The sequence below is a fragment of the Periophthalmus magnuspinnatus genome, chromosome 19, assembly GCF_009829125.3.
Source record: "Periophthalmus magnuspinnatus isolate fPerMag1 chromosome 19, fPerMag1.2.pri, whole genome shotgun sequence".
NCBI lineage: Eukaryota > Metazoa > Chordata > Actinopteri > Gobiiformes > Gobiidae > Periophthalmus > Periophthalmus magnuspinnatus.
In genome coordinates, this window is record NC_047144.1 from 23750634 (window position 1) to 23767715 (window position 17082).

General features: G+C 39.4%; 2 protein-coding genes across 2 annotated transcripts in view; both read right to left on the bottom strand.

The window, feature by feature from the left end:
• LOC117387220 (wings apart-like protein homolog) overlaps positions 1-2138 on the bottom strand; it is a 33755-nt gene extending 31617 nt beyond the window's left edge. The window contains exon 1 of the mRNA XM_033984668.2: positions 1831-2138. The gene's annotated coding sequence lies outside the window, so the exon portion shown is untranslated. The remainder of the gene's footprint in view (positions 1-1830) is intronic.
• Positions 2139-11009: 8871 nt separating this feature from the next.
• Positions 11010-14467, bottom strand: LOC117387381 (E3 ubiquitin-protein ligase TRIM35-like). The gene is made up of 2 exons (XM_033984881.2): positions 14412-14467; positions 11010-13137 (listed from the first exon to the last, which is right to left on the bottom strand). The coding sequence occupies exon 2, from the start codon at positions 13127-13129 to the stop codon at positions 11831-11833; it is 1299 nt and encodes a 432-aa protein (XP_033840772.2). The 5' UTR covers positions 13130-13137; positions 14412-14467; the 3' UTR covers positions 11010-11830.
• Between the last annotated feature and the right edge of the window lie 2615 nt (positions 14468-17082).

The window sequence follows — 17082 nt, forward strand, 5'->3', positions numbered from 1 at the left end:
GTGTTTTGGTTTGAATCTCAGCCTAAATATGCAGGGTTTGTGTGTTAAATGTCTGAATGAAACAAAACATAACTCCAGGTCTGTTTTTGATTAGGAGAACATGATAACATCAGATCAGATCAGAGAATAGCATAATATGGGCCCTCTAACAATGAAAATAATCCTGATTTACTGATATCTGCAAGCTGCAACACAACCTGACATCCAAATACCAATATATCATGCTGTGGGGGTTCTGCATGCATGTCTAGGGCGGAATGTTCAGCAGTTACTATGAGGACACAATGCACACATTAGCAAACATAGCCTCATTAGTGTTTATATTGTTTGAAAAATACAAAATGGATGTAAACAACACATTTTCAGGAGCCTGTGATCATTACGAGCGTTCATGGTTCTGTTTATGAGTTTCATTTTCAACTAAAAGGTGAGTGTGACTAACTGAAAAACTGTTGGCTAATGCTAGCTTGTGACTGTTTATGTGTGAGAAATAGATTGTACAAAATCAGCTTCCCTGTTGTAGTTTCAACTAAGCCACTTCTTTCTGGTCAGACTGTATTAAATTAAAGCTCAAACTCGTCACACCCCAGGGAAATTATCAACCGATATCGTGGGCTGCTGTATCATTATATATATTGGCAAGAGCATTTTTCTAAGTATTTTGCCTAAGTAATTTGCGACAGTGCTATAATTTTGTTTGTTTTGATGATTAAAATTGGTGTATTTCATTTTAACTTTGGGCATGTTATGATTTACCAAATAAATACTGCTGTTAATATGTGCTTTGTTCTTGGAAAAAAGTGACATATCGCAGAATATCATGTGGAATATATTGATTATCGCATGTATCAAATGGACTTTACCACTAAGACATCAGGGTTCATCTCATCTTATCCAATAAACTTTTATTTACATTTTTATATAATTAAGATCAATGCTTATAATTGATTAAAAACGGAAATCTGATCATTGCAATGCACTGTGACATTTTTACATCTCAAATATGATGGTATTTACTAAGAAAACAAACTAAAAATATGAATTTCACAAGTATTTTCTTTCTTCCCTTATTGTGAAATTAGAATAGGAATTAGAAAGTCAAATATTGCATAATGATGCAAACCCAGAACATAATGTTGAGTTTGTGTTTTCGACAAAGGACAGCTCCTCTTTGTCAAACAGCTTAGCCAACATTTAACTGAAAAAACAATGTTACAAAACCTCTTCTAGATTATAGGACGTTTACATTTGGTGAAGGCCCTTTTGCCAAGCCACTAGGCCTGAACCTTGAAAACCATACGCAGCAATTCATAACAAACCAAAACGTGCAAAAAAAGTTACTCAAGAAACACAAAATAAACCCAAAACGTGATAAAATTTTCATTCAAGTGACACAACAATGAGTTTACATCCGTTTTACTTTCATGCTAAAAGATGCGAGTAATAATCTGCAAAAACAGAGCCAGATATTAATCTTCCATCTTGAGTTGTTTGAATGCTTTTTGACGAAATTGAGCTAATATTAGCCACAAATTAAAGATGCTAAGTTCTTATAACTCACTCCGATTGGTGTTAAAACATGTTTCAGGAATAAATAACGACTTAAACACTGATTTATTTGTGGATGTGTTCGTAATAATGCGAAATGAGGGATTTTTAGGACGTAAATAAAGAAGTTTTAGCAGTTAGCATTAGCGCTATAGCAAAATGAGCTAAATGCTAACAATAACTGCCACCAGTGTCCGTTTGAAGAGACGAGCAAAACACAGAATAAAAAAGCGGTACTTTTAATCAAAGTGGATATTTAGAAGCAGTAAAGTGAGGTCTTACTTGGTGCATTAAAGACCCCGTCCAAATAAACCCCGATTCCAAACTGGGCCTGGAGAATCTCCGACTTTACCCGAACCAAACCGAGCGCATCCGAAGCCAGCGCGCTATAAACAAGGCCCCAAACTGCGCGCCCGGCTCAGAGAGAGACTTTTACGGCCGGAGGGTCGGGCTGAACCGCGGGGAGACTGAGCAGACGCGGGGTTTACAGCTCCATCGGACGGGATCGGCTCGTGTTTGGAGAAAAACCAAAGCGATTGTTTCTCCCGGAGCCGCACTCAGTCAAAAAGCGCTGACAGACGCGGCGGAAGTCACACAGGAGAGAGAGAAGAGGCGCCACCTGCAGGCGAGGAGGGACATGACAGAGAAAAACACCAATTCAATCTAAAGTCTAAGTTTTTATTTATTTATTTATTTATTTATTTATTTATTTATCTGTCTGTCAGTCTATTTATTTATTTGTCTGTCTGCCCGTCTATTTATTTATTTATTTATTTGTCTGTCTGTCTATTTATTTACTTATATATTTGTCTGTCTGTCTGCCCATCTGTCTATTTATTTATTTATTTATTTATTTGTCTGTTTGTCTGTTTGTCTGTCTGCCCGTCTGTCTATTTATTTTATCTATTTATTTGTCTGCCTATTTATTTATTTATTTTTTATTGTTGTTGGTGGTGGTGGTCGTGGTGGGGTGGTATTATTATTATTATTATTATTATCATCATCATCATCATCATCATCATCATCATCATCATCATCATCATCATCATTATTATTATTATTATTATTATCCATCCATCCATCCATTTTCTTCCGCTTATCCGGGGCCGGGTCGCAGGGGCAGCAGTCTAAGCAGGGACTCCCAGACTTCCCTCACCCCGGACACGTCCTCCAGCTCCTCTGGTGGGACCCCAAGGCGTTCCCAGGCCAGCCGAGAGACATAGTCCCTCCAGCGTGTCCTGGGTCTTCCCCGGGGCCTCCTCCCGGTGGGACATGCCCAGAACACCTCCCTAGGGAGGCGTCCAGGAGGCATCCTAAGCAGATGCCCGAGCCACCTCAACTGGTTCCTCTCGACGTGTAGGAGCAGCGGCTCTACTCCGAGCTCCTCCCGTGTGACTGAGCTCCTCACCCTATCCCTAAGGGTGCGCCCGGCCACCCTGCGGAGGAAACCCATTTCGGCCACTTGTATCCGCGACCTTGTCCTTTCGGTCATTACCCAGAGCTCATGACCATAGGTGAGGGTAGGAACGTAGATTGACCGGTAAATCGAGAGCTTCGCCTTCCAGCTCAGCTCCTTCTTCTCCTTCCTCCACTTGGAGGAGTTCATTATTATTATCGTTATTATTATTATCATTATCATCATCATTATTATTATTATTATTATAAACAGAACCAGGGATAGGTAGATAGGTAGGGAGAAAGAGTACTCCTGCTGTGTTTCCAGTGTCATCACAACATTCTATAGGCAAGTCATATTTAAATATTACATATATTACACTATTTTCTGGTCTATGGTATAATGTTTACATAACATTTAACATATAACATATTTAGGCTGAGTTCTTTGCTCAAACAGTAAACACTCTGTTCCACCTTGTGATGTGATCATGTGGTAATACAGGAAGTGCGCCACTGTGGTTTTAAATTCCATTCACCTTCGCTAGAATCATTTGGATAATTTGAGTCCTGGAGCTGTTTACTTGAAAACTACCACTTCATGACATCACAAGGTGGAACAGAGCATTTTGAGCTTTGGAAATGTAGACAGATTAATGATAAAGTTACTCATACATGTGTGAATGAAACAAAACACAACTCCAGGTCTGTTTCTGTGGAGGTAACAACATTATAACATGACTTAAAGTTCACAATAGTCAGGTTTGTGTAATATAGGACTAAAATGAATATAGTTAACATCCAGATTTCTGTTGTAATACAGTGAGTTCTTGGTCTAGTCAGTTACAGAAATGATCAGAATCAACATTTGTGCTTTTACCTTTTGGATATTTCATGACAAAGTACAATGTAATCAATAAAATTAAAAAAAAACCTGTCTCTCTGGGAGTATGACATCATCACAATCTACAATCGGGAATCCACTGGAAAGAACACTTGGAAAAAGTAAAAGTAAAAGTAGTTAGTGACTCAGCCCGACTCAAGTATTCAAATCAAGTTAATTAATATAACACATTTGAAACGTCTTTAGCTGATCAAAGTGCTTCACCTAAAAGTAAATGTGTTTCTCTAACATTTGTAGTACTACACATTACAACGTACATTACTCTACAGTTCACATATTTGCTTATTTTACATTAAATTGTATCCACTTCACTCCTTTGGGAGCTTTTCTGGTTTCACAATGAGTCTAAATTTGAGTAGCCCAAGTTTAGACCTGTAATAGACATGATTTAGGAAATTATAATGTACTAGAATCGTATACTATTCTTCAAAATCTTTTCTTTTGGTGGTACTCAGTGTGAAAAGTGTAAAAAACATTCTATATAAAGCAACAGATGATGCACAGGAGCTCTTTAAATGAATATTACTGTATAAACATGTTCTGGGTCAAGAGAAATGACCCAAAAAAAGAAACTAATAGCTGTATATATAAAGTGAATATTTGAGCTCTCAACACCGGAAGCATTTTCAAAAGGTTTAAAACAAAAACTGTGGAGGGTCAAATATGATGTCAAATATGTCAAATATGTCTCTATACTGAGAGGCTATTGGTTTAACTTTTAACTTAAAATTAACTGTTGTATAATTTTATATATGAGTCTATTGTGTATAATGAGTGTGTAGTGTGTATAATGAGTGTGTAGTGTGTATAGTGAGTGTGTAGTGTGTATAATGAGTGTGTAGTGTGTATAATGAGTGTGTAGTGTGTATAATGAGTGTGTAGTGTGTATAATGAGTGTGTATAGTCAGTGTGTAGTGTGTGTATAATGAGTGTGTAGTGTGTATAATGAGTGTGTAGTGTGTATAATGTGTGTGTAGTGTGTATAGTGAGTGTGTAGTGTGTGTATAATGAGTGTGTAGTGTGTATAGTGAGTGTGTAGTGTGTGTATAATGAGTGTGTAGTGTGTATAGTGAGTGTGTAGTGTGTGTGTAATGAGTGTGTAGTGTGTATAGTGAGTGTGTAGTGTGTATAATGAGTGTGTAGTGTGTATAGTGAGTGTGTAGTGTGTATAATGAGTGTGTAGTGTGTATAGTGAGTGTGTAGTGTGTATAGTGAGTGTGTAGTGTGTATAATGAGTGTGTAGTGTGTATAGTGAGTGTGTAGTGTGTATAATGAGTGTGTAGTGTGTATAATGAGTGTGTATAGTGAGTGTGTAGTGTGTGTATAATGAGTGTGTAGTGTGTATAATGAGTGTGTAGTGTGTATAATGTGTGTGTAGTGTGTATAGTGAGTGTGTAGTGTGTGTATAATGAATGTGTAGTGTGTATAGTGAGTGTGTAGTGTGTGTATAATGAGTGTGTAGTGTGTATAGTGAGTGTGTAGTGTGTGTATAGTGAGTGTGTAGTGTGTATAGTGAGTGTGTAGTGTGTGTGTAATGAGTGTGTAGTGTGTATAGTGAGTGTGTAGTGTGTATAATGAGTGTGTAGTGTGTATAGTGAGTGTGTAGTGTGTATAATGAGTGTGTAGTGTGTATAGTGAGTGTGTAGTGTGTATAATGAGTGTGTAGTGTGTATAGTGAGTGTGTAGTGTAGTAGGATTATGCTTTCTGCTTCTGAAGAGTGCAGACGCAAACCTTGCTTGCTCCTGCTGCTTCCTCCTTACTTTGCTTTTTTAATCATTTTACCTCTTCCATTGCTGGGAAATTTGTTTTGTTATGATTTTCTCTTAAGTAAACCAAGATTTTTAAACCATTTTCAAATTTTTTAACAACATTTTTGACGAGCCACCAACATGTCCTCGGGAAGAAACAAACGGAATTCTCTTTGATATTTGTTTTAGAATCTGAAAAAGGATTTCACCGAACCCTCCCTGTGACTTCCAGCGGTAAGCAGCCTACAGTTACTTTCAGGGAAGAGAGTGAAAAAACTGCTACTTTCAACTTAAACCTGAGTGATACGGTGTCTTTTCCAAAACTTTGTAAAGACAAGAATTTCAAGCCAACCCGACAAGTGATAAGAGGCAATGCTAATATAGTTACATCACCCAAAATACAGCTTACAAACAGATTTTTACCACTGTCACAGACTGATGTTGATGTTAATATACAAACAGAAAATGGATTTTTGTCGCAAAACAAGAGCAATGAAGTTGGCAAAAGAGCTGTGGCAGACAGGCGGTCTGTGCCAAACGTCAAGGTCAGAGATACGCTGCTGCTAGGAGACGGAGCTATCAGAGATGTGACTCACAGAGGAATCCAAACTTGCTCGTACCCCAGTCACACTGTCTCTGAGATTACAAAACTCCTCCCAAAGGTTTTGTCAACACACCAAGGAGCTAAACAGCTGATTGTGCACGTGGGTGCAGTTGACACCAGAATGAATCAGACTGAAATCTTGAAAAAGCACTTCATTGAATTATTTGAGGAGCTTGATAAAGTGGAGGTTAAGACTTTCATCAGTGGCCATCTTCCTACCAAAGACAGAAGGAAGATGAACAAGTTTAGCCGGCTGCTTCAGCTGAACACATGGCTGTTCAACGAATGTGCAGCCAGAGGAGTGCACTACATTGAGAACTTTGATCTATTCTGGAAACGAGAGGACCTGTTCAAGGGAAATGGCCCGCACCTGAGCAGAGGTGGAGTAAGAGTGTTGACGGATAACCTCCTCCACGCTCTGAGAAACCGGCCTGGACAGGGTCCTGGGCCAGTGAGAGAAAAGAGGAATGAGAGAAGCATTCCTGCTGCACCAACCAGAGACCGAGCCAATGTGTCAGCACCACCAGCTGCACCACAACAAGAACCACCACCTCCCCCAGCGAAGGAGTCACCACCAGCAGCACAACCATCTCCCCCAGCGAAGGATTAAGCAGCACCACCACCTCCCCAAGAGAACAAATCAGCATCACCACCACCTTCAAAAGTGAAGAATGCATCTCCAGCGTCACTTCCCTCAGCGCCCACATCACAGGCCTTGAACCTGTCTGTGACAGCCCCAGCAGAGGTTTCAGTCGCAGCAGCACCCACATCACCTCCCCTGCCCACACACCAGCCCTGGGTCCCCTTTGCTACATCTACTCCCTCTAGGGACTCCTCACTCTCCTTTTCCTCCCCACCTTCACCTATGGCCCTTCTCGACCATCTAGAAAGTCTCATCAGATAAGAGAGACACGACTAAACAAAAAGGGTGGAGGTGTGTATGCATTTTTTAGAGATAATTTAGTTACTCACACAATGTCATTTGGAGTGTTTTCATCTTTTGAGTATGTTTCATTCAAAATGGAGCTAAAACAATCCCCCTCCATACTCTACTTAGTCATATACAAACCTCCACAGCACTGTCTGAGTTTTAATGAGGATTTTACTGAGATGCTTCCAGTCGTATGCACAGACTTTGATTGATTAGTCATTACAGGTGATTTTAATGTACATGTGGATAATGTGTTTGACAGAAACGCTCAAGAGCTCAGTTCTGTCCTTGAAACCTTTGGCCTGACTCAGCATGTCAGCGAGCCCACCCACAACAGAGAACACACTCTGGACCTGCTCATTACAAAAGGAGTAAATATTTCAAATGTCAATGTGGTGGATGTTGCTCTATCTGATCATTTCTGTGTCTTTTTTGACATGTCTGTTATTCCCAAACCAGCGGCTGGTCCTGCAGTTGTTCGAAGGAGACACATAAATGATAAAACAGGTGCACTGTTCATGGAAATGATACACTTTGAAAATGCCTCATGTTCTAATGTTGATGATTTGTTGAACTCTGTAACTTCGAGTGTTTTGAATGTTCTGGACACCATTTCCCCGATGAAGGTTAAAATGGTTAAAGATAAGCAGAAAGTGCCATGGAGGAATGATGACTCGGTCAGGGCACAGAAAAGGGAGTGCCGGAGGGCCGAGCGGGAATGGCACAAGTCAAAGCTCCAGGTTCATTATGAAATTTACAGAGAAAAGATGCACATGTACAACCACAGTTTATGTAGAACAGGGCAAAGGTATTTTTCTGACATTATTAGAAGTTGTAGTAACAACTCTCGTGTCCTGTTTGCAACGGTAAACAGATTAACAAACCCCCCAGCTCCACTGCCATTAGAACTAATTTCCATATTTAAGTGCAATGAGTTTGCATTGTTCTTTAATGACAAGGTTTAGGGCATTAAAATGCCATCAATTCAACAACACAAGTAACAACCCTGCACCCAACTAGACACTTAGAGCTGACTCACTTTGCACCTGTAACTGACAAAACTGTCCAAGAGATTGTCACCAGTCTGAGTTCATCTACATGCTGCCTCGATGTGTTACCCACTAAATTTCTAAAGTCTGTGCTCAACAGTTTGCTGTCACCACTCACTCACATAGTTAATATGTCACTTCAATCTGGAACATTCCCAAGCACTTTGAAAACTGCGGTTATCAAGCCTCTTCTAAAGAAGAGCAGTCTTGATGAGTGTGTAGTGTGTGTATAATGAGTGTGTAGTGAGTATAGTGAGTGTTTAGTGTGTATGAGTGTGTAGTGAGTATAGTGAGTGTTTAGTGTGTATAATGAGTGTGTAGTGTGTATAATGAGTGTGTATAGTGAGTGTGTAGTGTGTATAATGAGTGTGTATAGTGAGCATGTGGTGTGTGTATAATGAGTGTGTAGTGTGTATAATGAGTGTGTAGTGTGTATAGTGAGTGTGTAGTGTGTATAGTGAGTGTGTAGTGTGTATAGTGAGTGTGTAGTGTGTATAGTGAGTATGTAGTGTGTATAATGAGTGTGTAGTGCGTATAATGAGTGTGTAGTGCGTATAGTGAGTGTGTAGTGCGTATAGTCAGTGTGTAGTGCGTATAGTGAGTGTGTAGTGTGTATAGTGAGTGTGTAGTGCGTATAATGAGTGTGTAGTGCGTATAATGAGTGTGTATAGCGAGTGTGTAGTGTGTATAATGAGTGTGTATAGTGAGTGTGTAGTGCGTATAGTGAGTGTGTAGTGCGTATAATGAGTGTGTAGTGTGTATAATAAGTGTGTATAGTGAGTGTGTAGTGTGTATAATGAGTGTGTATAGTGAGTGTGTAGTGTGTGTATAGTGAGTGTGTAGTGGGTCTAATGAGTGTGTAGTGTGTATAGTGAGTGTGTAGTGTGTATAATGAGTGTGTATAGTGAGTGTGTAGTGTGTGTATAGTGAGTGTGTAGTGGGTCTAATGAGTGTGTAGTGTGTATAGTGAGTGTGTAGTGTGTATAATGATTGTGTAGTGTGTATAATGAGTGTGTAGTGTGTATAGTGAGTGTGTAGTGTGTGTATAATGAGTGTGTAGTGTGTATAGTGAGTGTGTAGTGTGTATAGTGAGCGTGTAGTGTGTATAATGAGTGTGTAGTGTGTATAATGAGTGTGTAGTGTGTATAGTGAGTGTGTATAATGAGTGTGTAGTGTGTGTATAAAGAGTGTGTAGTGTGTATAAAGATTGTATATAGTGAGTAGGTAATGTGTATAGTGAGTGTGTAGTGTGTATAATGAGTGTGTATAGTGAGTGTGTAGTGTGTATAATGAGTGTGTAGTGTGTATAATGAGTGTGTAGTGTGTATAATGAGTGTGTGTAGTGTGTGTATAGTGACTGTGTAGTGCAGGCATACCCAAAGTCCGGCCCGGTGGCCAATTGCGGCCCGTGTACAAATTTCCACTAGCCCTCAGCATCTGGAATAAAAATAATTATGTCTGGCCCGTCAGCACTGTTGACCAGTGTAACATACACATGTTCAAGCTCACTGACTTTTATCGCCAACTGGATAAAGACAAGTTTAAAGAAATTCAAACCTTTGCTAAGAAAATGCTGAGTTTGTTTGGTTATATTTGTGTGAGAAGACATTCTTGGTTATGAACTTTAACAAGAACTGTGTGAGGACAAATCTAACTGACTGTCACCTGTGTGACACGTTGCACATCAAAACCACTGTCTTCGAGCCAGGCCTGGTTTATTTACTACAGTTTAGATCTCAGTTTCTCCCTTCACATTAGTGCAAGTTATTTGTTCTCCTTCTGAGGGGAATAAATCCTAAAATCTCATAGGATTTATTTTATTGTGATTATTGTGTTTACTTTTTTACATTAATTTTGTTTTTGAAAGGTGAAAGCCATTTGCAATAAAAAGAAAAAAAAATAAATAAATAATTTGCATTTAATATTAATGGTTCAAAGAAGGATCAGGCCGAATGGTCGGCCCCCAAACACTTTCACCTCACCAAATCTGGCCTTCTTTGTAAAAAGTTTGGACACCCCTGGTGTAGTGTGTATAGCGAGTGTGTAGTGTGTATAATGAGTGTGTAGCGTGTATAGTGAGTGTGTAGTGTGTTTAATGAGTGTGTAGTGTGTATAATGAGTGTGTAGTGTGTGTATAATGAGTGTGTAGTGTGTATAGTGAGTGTGCAGTGTGTATAGTGAGTGTGTAGTGTGTGTATAATGAGTGTGTATAGTGAGTGTGTTGTGTGTATAGTGAGTGTGTAGTGTGTATAGTGAGTGTGTAGCGTGTATAGTGAGTGTGTAGTGTGTATAATGAGTGTGTAGTGTGTATAGTGAGTGTGTAGTGTGTATAATGAGTGTGTAGTGTGTATAATGAGTGTGTAGTGTGTATAGTGAGTGTGTAGCGTGTATAGTGAGTGTGTAGTGTGTTTAATGAGTGTGTAGTGTGTATAATGAGTGTGTAGTGTGTGTATAATGAGTGTGTAGTGTGTATAGTGAGTGTGTAGTGTGTGTATAATGAGTGTGTAGTGTGTATAGTGAGTGTGTTGTGTGTATAGTGAGTGTGTAGTGTGTATAGTGAGTGTGTAGCGTGTATAGTGAGTGTGTAGTGTGTATAATGAGTGTGTAGTGTGTATAGTGAGTGTGTAGTGTGTGTATAATGAGTGTGTTGTGTGTAATAAGCCACATTAGCTCTACTCTTTACATATTTACAGTTTTAAATGCTCATGAATATGTTCTGTCCCTTTACAAATAAATCAAATAAAATGTAAAAAAGTTTAAAAAAATGAGTAAAACGAGAGCGAGTGGCATTGACGCTGAAAACGCCAAATAAAAAAAGACAGAATATATTTGAAAACATTTATTTTCTGTTACAAAAAATACATTTAAACCTGAGAAATCTAATTTAAATGTTTTAATTGAGTGAAATAGCAGCTTTGTGTCTGTCAGGACGACTCACAGGTAAATCACTATTTTACATTAAAAAAAAAACAAGATGAGGACGGTCACAATATTATAACATTACAGTAAAGTTACAGAGCAGCACTTTAACGTGTGGAGATGTTGTGTGACACTCAAAACTCAACAGAACAAACCTGCGAGACACGGGATTCAGTTTCAGTTTCAGTTTGTAAATGTTGTGTTGGAATAACTGTCATTTTTTTAGACCAACGCACTGACAAAATCCCATTATAGCACGGCAGGTGAAGTGTCTTGCTCAAATACACAATAACAGTATTTATATGGTGCATTTATCTGGCAAATCCACAGCGATATCTATCTGTCTGTATTTTTTAAAGAGGTATCCGTCTCGTCCAATCAGATTTGTTTATTCCAGTGACACGTGTGAAACGACGCAGCTCATTGGCCGTTCATCATTTACAAATAAATAAACATTTCTCCCACCTCAGATTCAAAGTTTAGTGTTTTGCTCGCTGATTCTGCAGAAATCCACCATGTTTTTTAGTCTGGTGATAGTTTTGTGCGTTTTTTTTTTTTTCCTCGTAAGCAGCCATGTTTGTTTTGATATGGATGGATCGATGCGTGCGCCTGATTGGTTAATCCGCCCGTCGCTCAGGGAGATTTGACGGTGATCAGACTCGCGGCTTCGTAAAGTAGAGGAGGCAAGTTTTTCAGGTGTTTTCGACATTTCCGAGAAGCACCGAAAGTATTCAGTACCTCGCAGTTGGAGTGGGATCATCTTTACCGTCCGGAACAACGATGCCGTTTTTCCTGGAGTTTAGAACAAAGTGCTTCGGCAGGACTCGGATGTTGTTCTGGTCCCAGTTGTAAAAATACGGATAAACTTTCCCCTTGAACCTGTGTCTGAACTTGTGAATGAGCGTGTACGAGTCCAGGTTTATGAGCGCTAACGATCCGCTAGCGTAGTCCAGCTCCAACCGGATCCGCGTCACTTCCAGCCCGCTCGGACTCGGGATGGCCACGCCTTCGTAGTCCGGCTCGAGCGCCATCAGTCCGAAAAATCCGTTCACTAACCTCCACGAGTCTCCCTCTTCGAGTCGATGATCGGGTCTTTTTTTCTCGATTACTCCCACGCCCCAACATTTTGACTCCCCGAACTGCACATCCCAACTGTGTTTACCGGAACTGTAACCCTCTGATCCTAAAACAGACAAGAGCGAAAGTCGATCCCTCGTGTCCGGAAGTCTCTGGTCTTCTCCTTCTTTAAACGCCGTCAAATCTTCGGATAAACTCAACAGATTTCCCGCCGTGTTCGGATCGAGGATCACAGGATAGTACCGCACGACTTTAAGCATTTTTTGCCAGATTTTGAAGCTCAAATTCCCAACGTGTTTCGTCACGTCAATGAGCTGACTCTCGTTGGAATCATCCGGCGTATTTCGTTGCTGCATAGCTTTGTCGATCGCAGTTTTGCATTTTTCTCCAGACGCATTTTCCTCGTCGAGCGCGTCTTCCGTCACCCGGACAATCTCGGACAACGACGCCATTTCGCGGCCGATGTTTTCGACCAGCTCCCTCAGCGTTTGACTTTTGCGCTCTTCCTCCTCCCTTAAATCTGCAATCCTCGCTTCTTCGTCTTCCTCCAAAAATCGGTGCAACGTTCTGAACTGCCTCTTAATCTGGCGTTCCACGGTTTTGACCTGAGCTTTAACGTGATCCAGAATTTTATCGTAGCCATCTTTGAGCTCTCGTAAATGATCCATCCTCAGCTTTAGCGCGGTTAGCTTCTCCCTCAGCTCGTCCGGATTGGCTTTCTTCTCTTGCTCTTGAAGAAACGTCTCGCAGAGGTTTTTGAGCGCCAGGTTTCGCGGTGGATTGGCCGTCGTACATCTGGCTCTACATAGGGGGCAGTTTTTCATTTTGTTTTCCTTCCACCATCGCTGCAGACACTCGGAGCAGGAGCTGTGGCCGCAGGAGAGGAGCACGGGGTTGTTGAAGATGTTCATGCAGGTGGGACAAGTCAGATCGTCCTCAGAGCGAGACGCCATCTTGGATCCTGGGGCAGAGTCAGAGGAGAATAAATGCACAAAATGAATAATTATAATGGGTTTCAGTGGTGGAAGGTAAAGTAAAAGCAGTAAAGTCGTTTTTGGTATCTGAACTTTATTTAAGTACATTTTCCAGCGAATACTTTCTACTCCACTACATTTTTTAACTGTACTGAAAAGTAAAAAGTACTTTTCATATGATTTGAAGGGTTATTTTTAACGTGTTCGTGGTAATATCCTGACTAAAGTTATCGAGTTGAAGCTTCAGTGTTGAGCAAACACAAATAAATCCACAAAATTTGTAAGACAAATTAAGAAATGTATTCAAATTACTACGTTTGACCAAAATATGTGTTGTTTTATCATTATCATCTATCATCTATCCTCCATCTGTGACTCCATCCCCAGACCCAAAACAAACAAAGAGAACAATAGCAGGGTCGTTAAAGGCTGAAACGTCTTCACTCCTACAGCGTTTCGTCCAGTTGACAGATTTAAACTTTGTCTTTTGCTTTGGATTGACTGAGAATGACTGACGCATTACCCAAACATCCCCTAAACATGCAAACGCCTTTATTTCAGTCTATTTATCGACCAAAAAGTCACGCTGCTGCCGAAATATCTCCAAATGCCAGTTGATCTTTATGAATTTGTTCCCGTCCGCTGGCACCGCCCCGCTCAAGATAAGGTTAAACACTGAACACTGACTAGGAGGGAAATTTGTTTCGCAGGCGTCATCGGATTCGTTTACATTTCACACCATAAAAAAACAACAATAGACGTTAATTATCTTTTGTGCGCATCTAGAGGAAACAACAGAGGGCACGGCCGGGTCAGTGACGTCAGCTTTGAAACTCTGAAACTTTGGATTAGACGCTGAACTGTTTCTTTTTATCTTTATGTCTAATTTTATAGTATTTTTCTGTAAATTGCGACTTGTTTTAGTGTAATGTCATACTGGGGCAAAGCTAAAACACAAAGACACAGAGACAGACAGTGGACTCTATACTAGAAAAGTTACGCAGTGCGGCTTTAAATCTCACTGTGTTATCGAATACAGAGTCTCAACTTACACACCTGTACTAAAAAACACTATTATAATAAACAGATACATCATTTAAAAGTGAGTTACTCGTTGGAACATGTTGAAATCAAAAGAAACTTCTTACTTTCACTTTCAGCTGCTCTAAATTCAGCTTTAAACTCATCCAAACCTGCAGCACATGTAAAAACGCGCATAGTTCTGTTAGTTTTTATAGTACAGTTGTGTTTAAAGTGTTACCTGGTGGAGTGGTGTGTCCTGTGTCTCTCTGTTGACTCCTCTGACTGATGGCAAACATGGGCTGAACTCTGTGAAAATAAAAAAAATAAAAAAACATTTCCTGATTCATGAGGCTTCTTCTCCGGTGTTAAACTGACATGTGTTTGAAAAGAGGAACACTGGCCCCTGGAGGTAAAAACTAAATAACTAAACTAACTAACATGAGGTTATTTGTTCAGCACAATTCGTACACGAGGTAATTCAAAGTGCTTTATATTAAAATCACAAAACAATAAATCAAAGCATAAACAATGACACATAATCACCATAAGATTAATGTTAAAGGGGAAAAGTGCAGGAAAAAAACCTTTTCAACAGAACTGTTTTGAGCCTGGATTTAAGACCTGGTTTAGTCCTGATTTAGTCCCAGTTTAGTCCTGGTTTAGTCCTGGTTTAGTCCTGGTTTAGTCCTAGTTTAGCCCTGGTTTAGTCCTGGTTTAGTCCTGGTTTACTCCCAGTTTAGTCCCGGTTTAGTCCTGGTTTAGTCCAGGTTTAGTCCTGGTTTAGTCCTGGTTTATTCCTGGTTTAGTTCTGGTTTAGCCCTGGTTTAGCTCTGGTTTAGTTCTGGTTTAGACCTGGTTTAGCTCTGGTTTAGTTCTGGTTTAGTTCTGGTTTCGTCCTGGTTTAGTCCTAGTTTAGCCCTGGTTTAGTCCTGGTTTAGTCCTGGTTTAGTCCTGGTTTAGTCCTGGTTTAGTCCTGGTTTACAGTCGTCTAACCTACTGGAGACAAACACATGGATAAGTGTCTTTAAGTCTGATTTTGACAGTTTATTTTAGAGTTTTACATGTTTTTAGATGGTAAAAAGCTGCAGATGTTACTGATTTGATGGGTAGAGTAGAGGTACAGTTATGTTTAAATCGTTTTACTCAAGCAGCTCTAATAATCTGTCAAGTAAAAGTACAATAGGTTAAATTATAAGTATTAAGTAACTGGGCGTAATATCAGAACAACATAAACTAATGTCACTGTTTCTAGAATCAGAGCAAAAAAACAGGAAGTGGATTTGGAAAACTCAGGTATGATGAAATCCAGTTAAACCTAAAAGGCCTCGCTCTCATCTGACCTGCAGCCAATCACGAGTCAGTGCTAGTGCAGCTGCTGCGGCTCAGTGAGTGACTTCTGGAGGTCGTGACCGTCACACGAGGTCTGTCCATAAACGGAGAATGAGACAGACTTGTATGTCTGCAGGTTAAAGCTCTGGACACACAGGTTCATTGCTCATTTAGGACCTGTTTTAAAACTAAAAGCGCAGGACTGGCCTTTAGCGGCAGGAGGTGGGACAGAAGACAGCAGCGGGGGTGTGGTCCACAATTTTTATTTCTTTTTTCAATTACCAAAGTGTAGAGTGCATGGTGCAAATAGAGGTTTTGAGGATCAGTATCTCCTCCAGCAGCAGAACCCAGTGTGTAGTTTTCAGTCGCCTTTTATACTGTCCCACTTATTGGTTTACACTATTTAATAATTAATAATGGTGTTTAAAAAAAAACAACATTTGCTCTTTAAAACTCAAACCTCCATAAAACCAACTAAACCAATAAACCAAATTAACTTTATACTATTATTATATATAAACCCTAAAAAAACAAATCCATCCAAAGATGCATTGGTCCTGCCCCGGAACCTTTTTATTTTAACCTCCTGAGACCCGAGCTCTTGCAAGACTTTATTTGCAAAAACTACATTTTTTCACATACGTTTTGTGTGAAAAACAAAATGAGAAACAAATGTGCCTCTTGGAACAATGTGCCTCATTTGTGCTGCAGACAGGTGCAGGAAGACATATGCCTTTAAATATAAATAAATAAAAAATAAATACATTAATTAATGAATTAATAAAAATACAATAAAATACATTAAAAAAATATATAAATACAAAATAAAATAAAAAGATAAATAAAAAAATAAAAATAATAATAATTAAAATACAATAAAAAATACAAATAAAAATTAAATTAAAAAATAAAATAAAAATTAATAAATATAATAAATAAATAAATAAATATTCTAAACTCTTATTCAAAATTGAACATATTCTTGTTTCCGTTCTTCTTAAAATTTGCACTGTGGCCTAAGCAACCCAAAATGCGTTGTCCACAGATGAGGACACCAGGTCTCAGGAGGTTAAGCTCGTTTCCCTGGGGACCACTTTGACGACTGGACGCAAGCACATAGGCAGAAAGTTAACATTTTTAAAACACTATTTCACTAAAAACACTACAAATTACACCACACACCAGTACTTAAACCATTTAATAAAGTGCGTATAGTGAAAGGTGTTGTTAACTTGGTAACAAATGTGCTGTTTTTTACATGTTTCTTTAGATTTCTGTTATAAATTATATGTCAAAGTTTTTACAAAGTTTGCAGAGACAAGAGAAAGAAAATCACTTGTACTAGTCAAAATAATACATCTAGTTACTTTCATTTTTGAGCGCAGTTGTTGTAGCTGTACTTCTTACGTTTTTGGCATTAAGTTGGTCAAAGTTTTCATTAAAATAAAGTTGAAATAGTTGCCAGAGATGCCCCTCATCCTCTGTCCGTCCTCAGGTTCACTTCAGTTCGCTCTGGCCCTAAGCCGGACTTTCTCGAGCCAGAACTCCCCCTGAGTTTAAGACACACGCAGTAAGTCTGG

What these genes read in the sequence shown, in the direction of transcription:
- LOC117387381 (XM_033984881.2), bottom strand. Translation starts at nt 13,129, where the DNA reads ATGGCGTCTCGCTCTGAGGACGATCTGACTTGTCCCACCTGCATGAAC.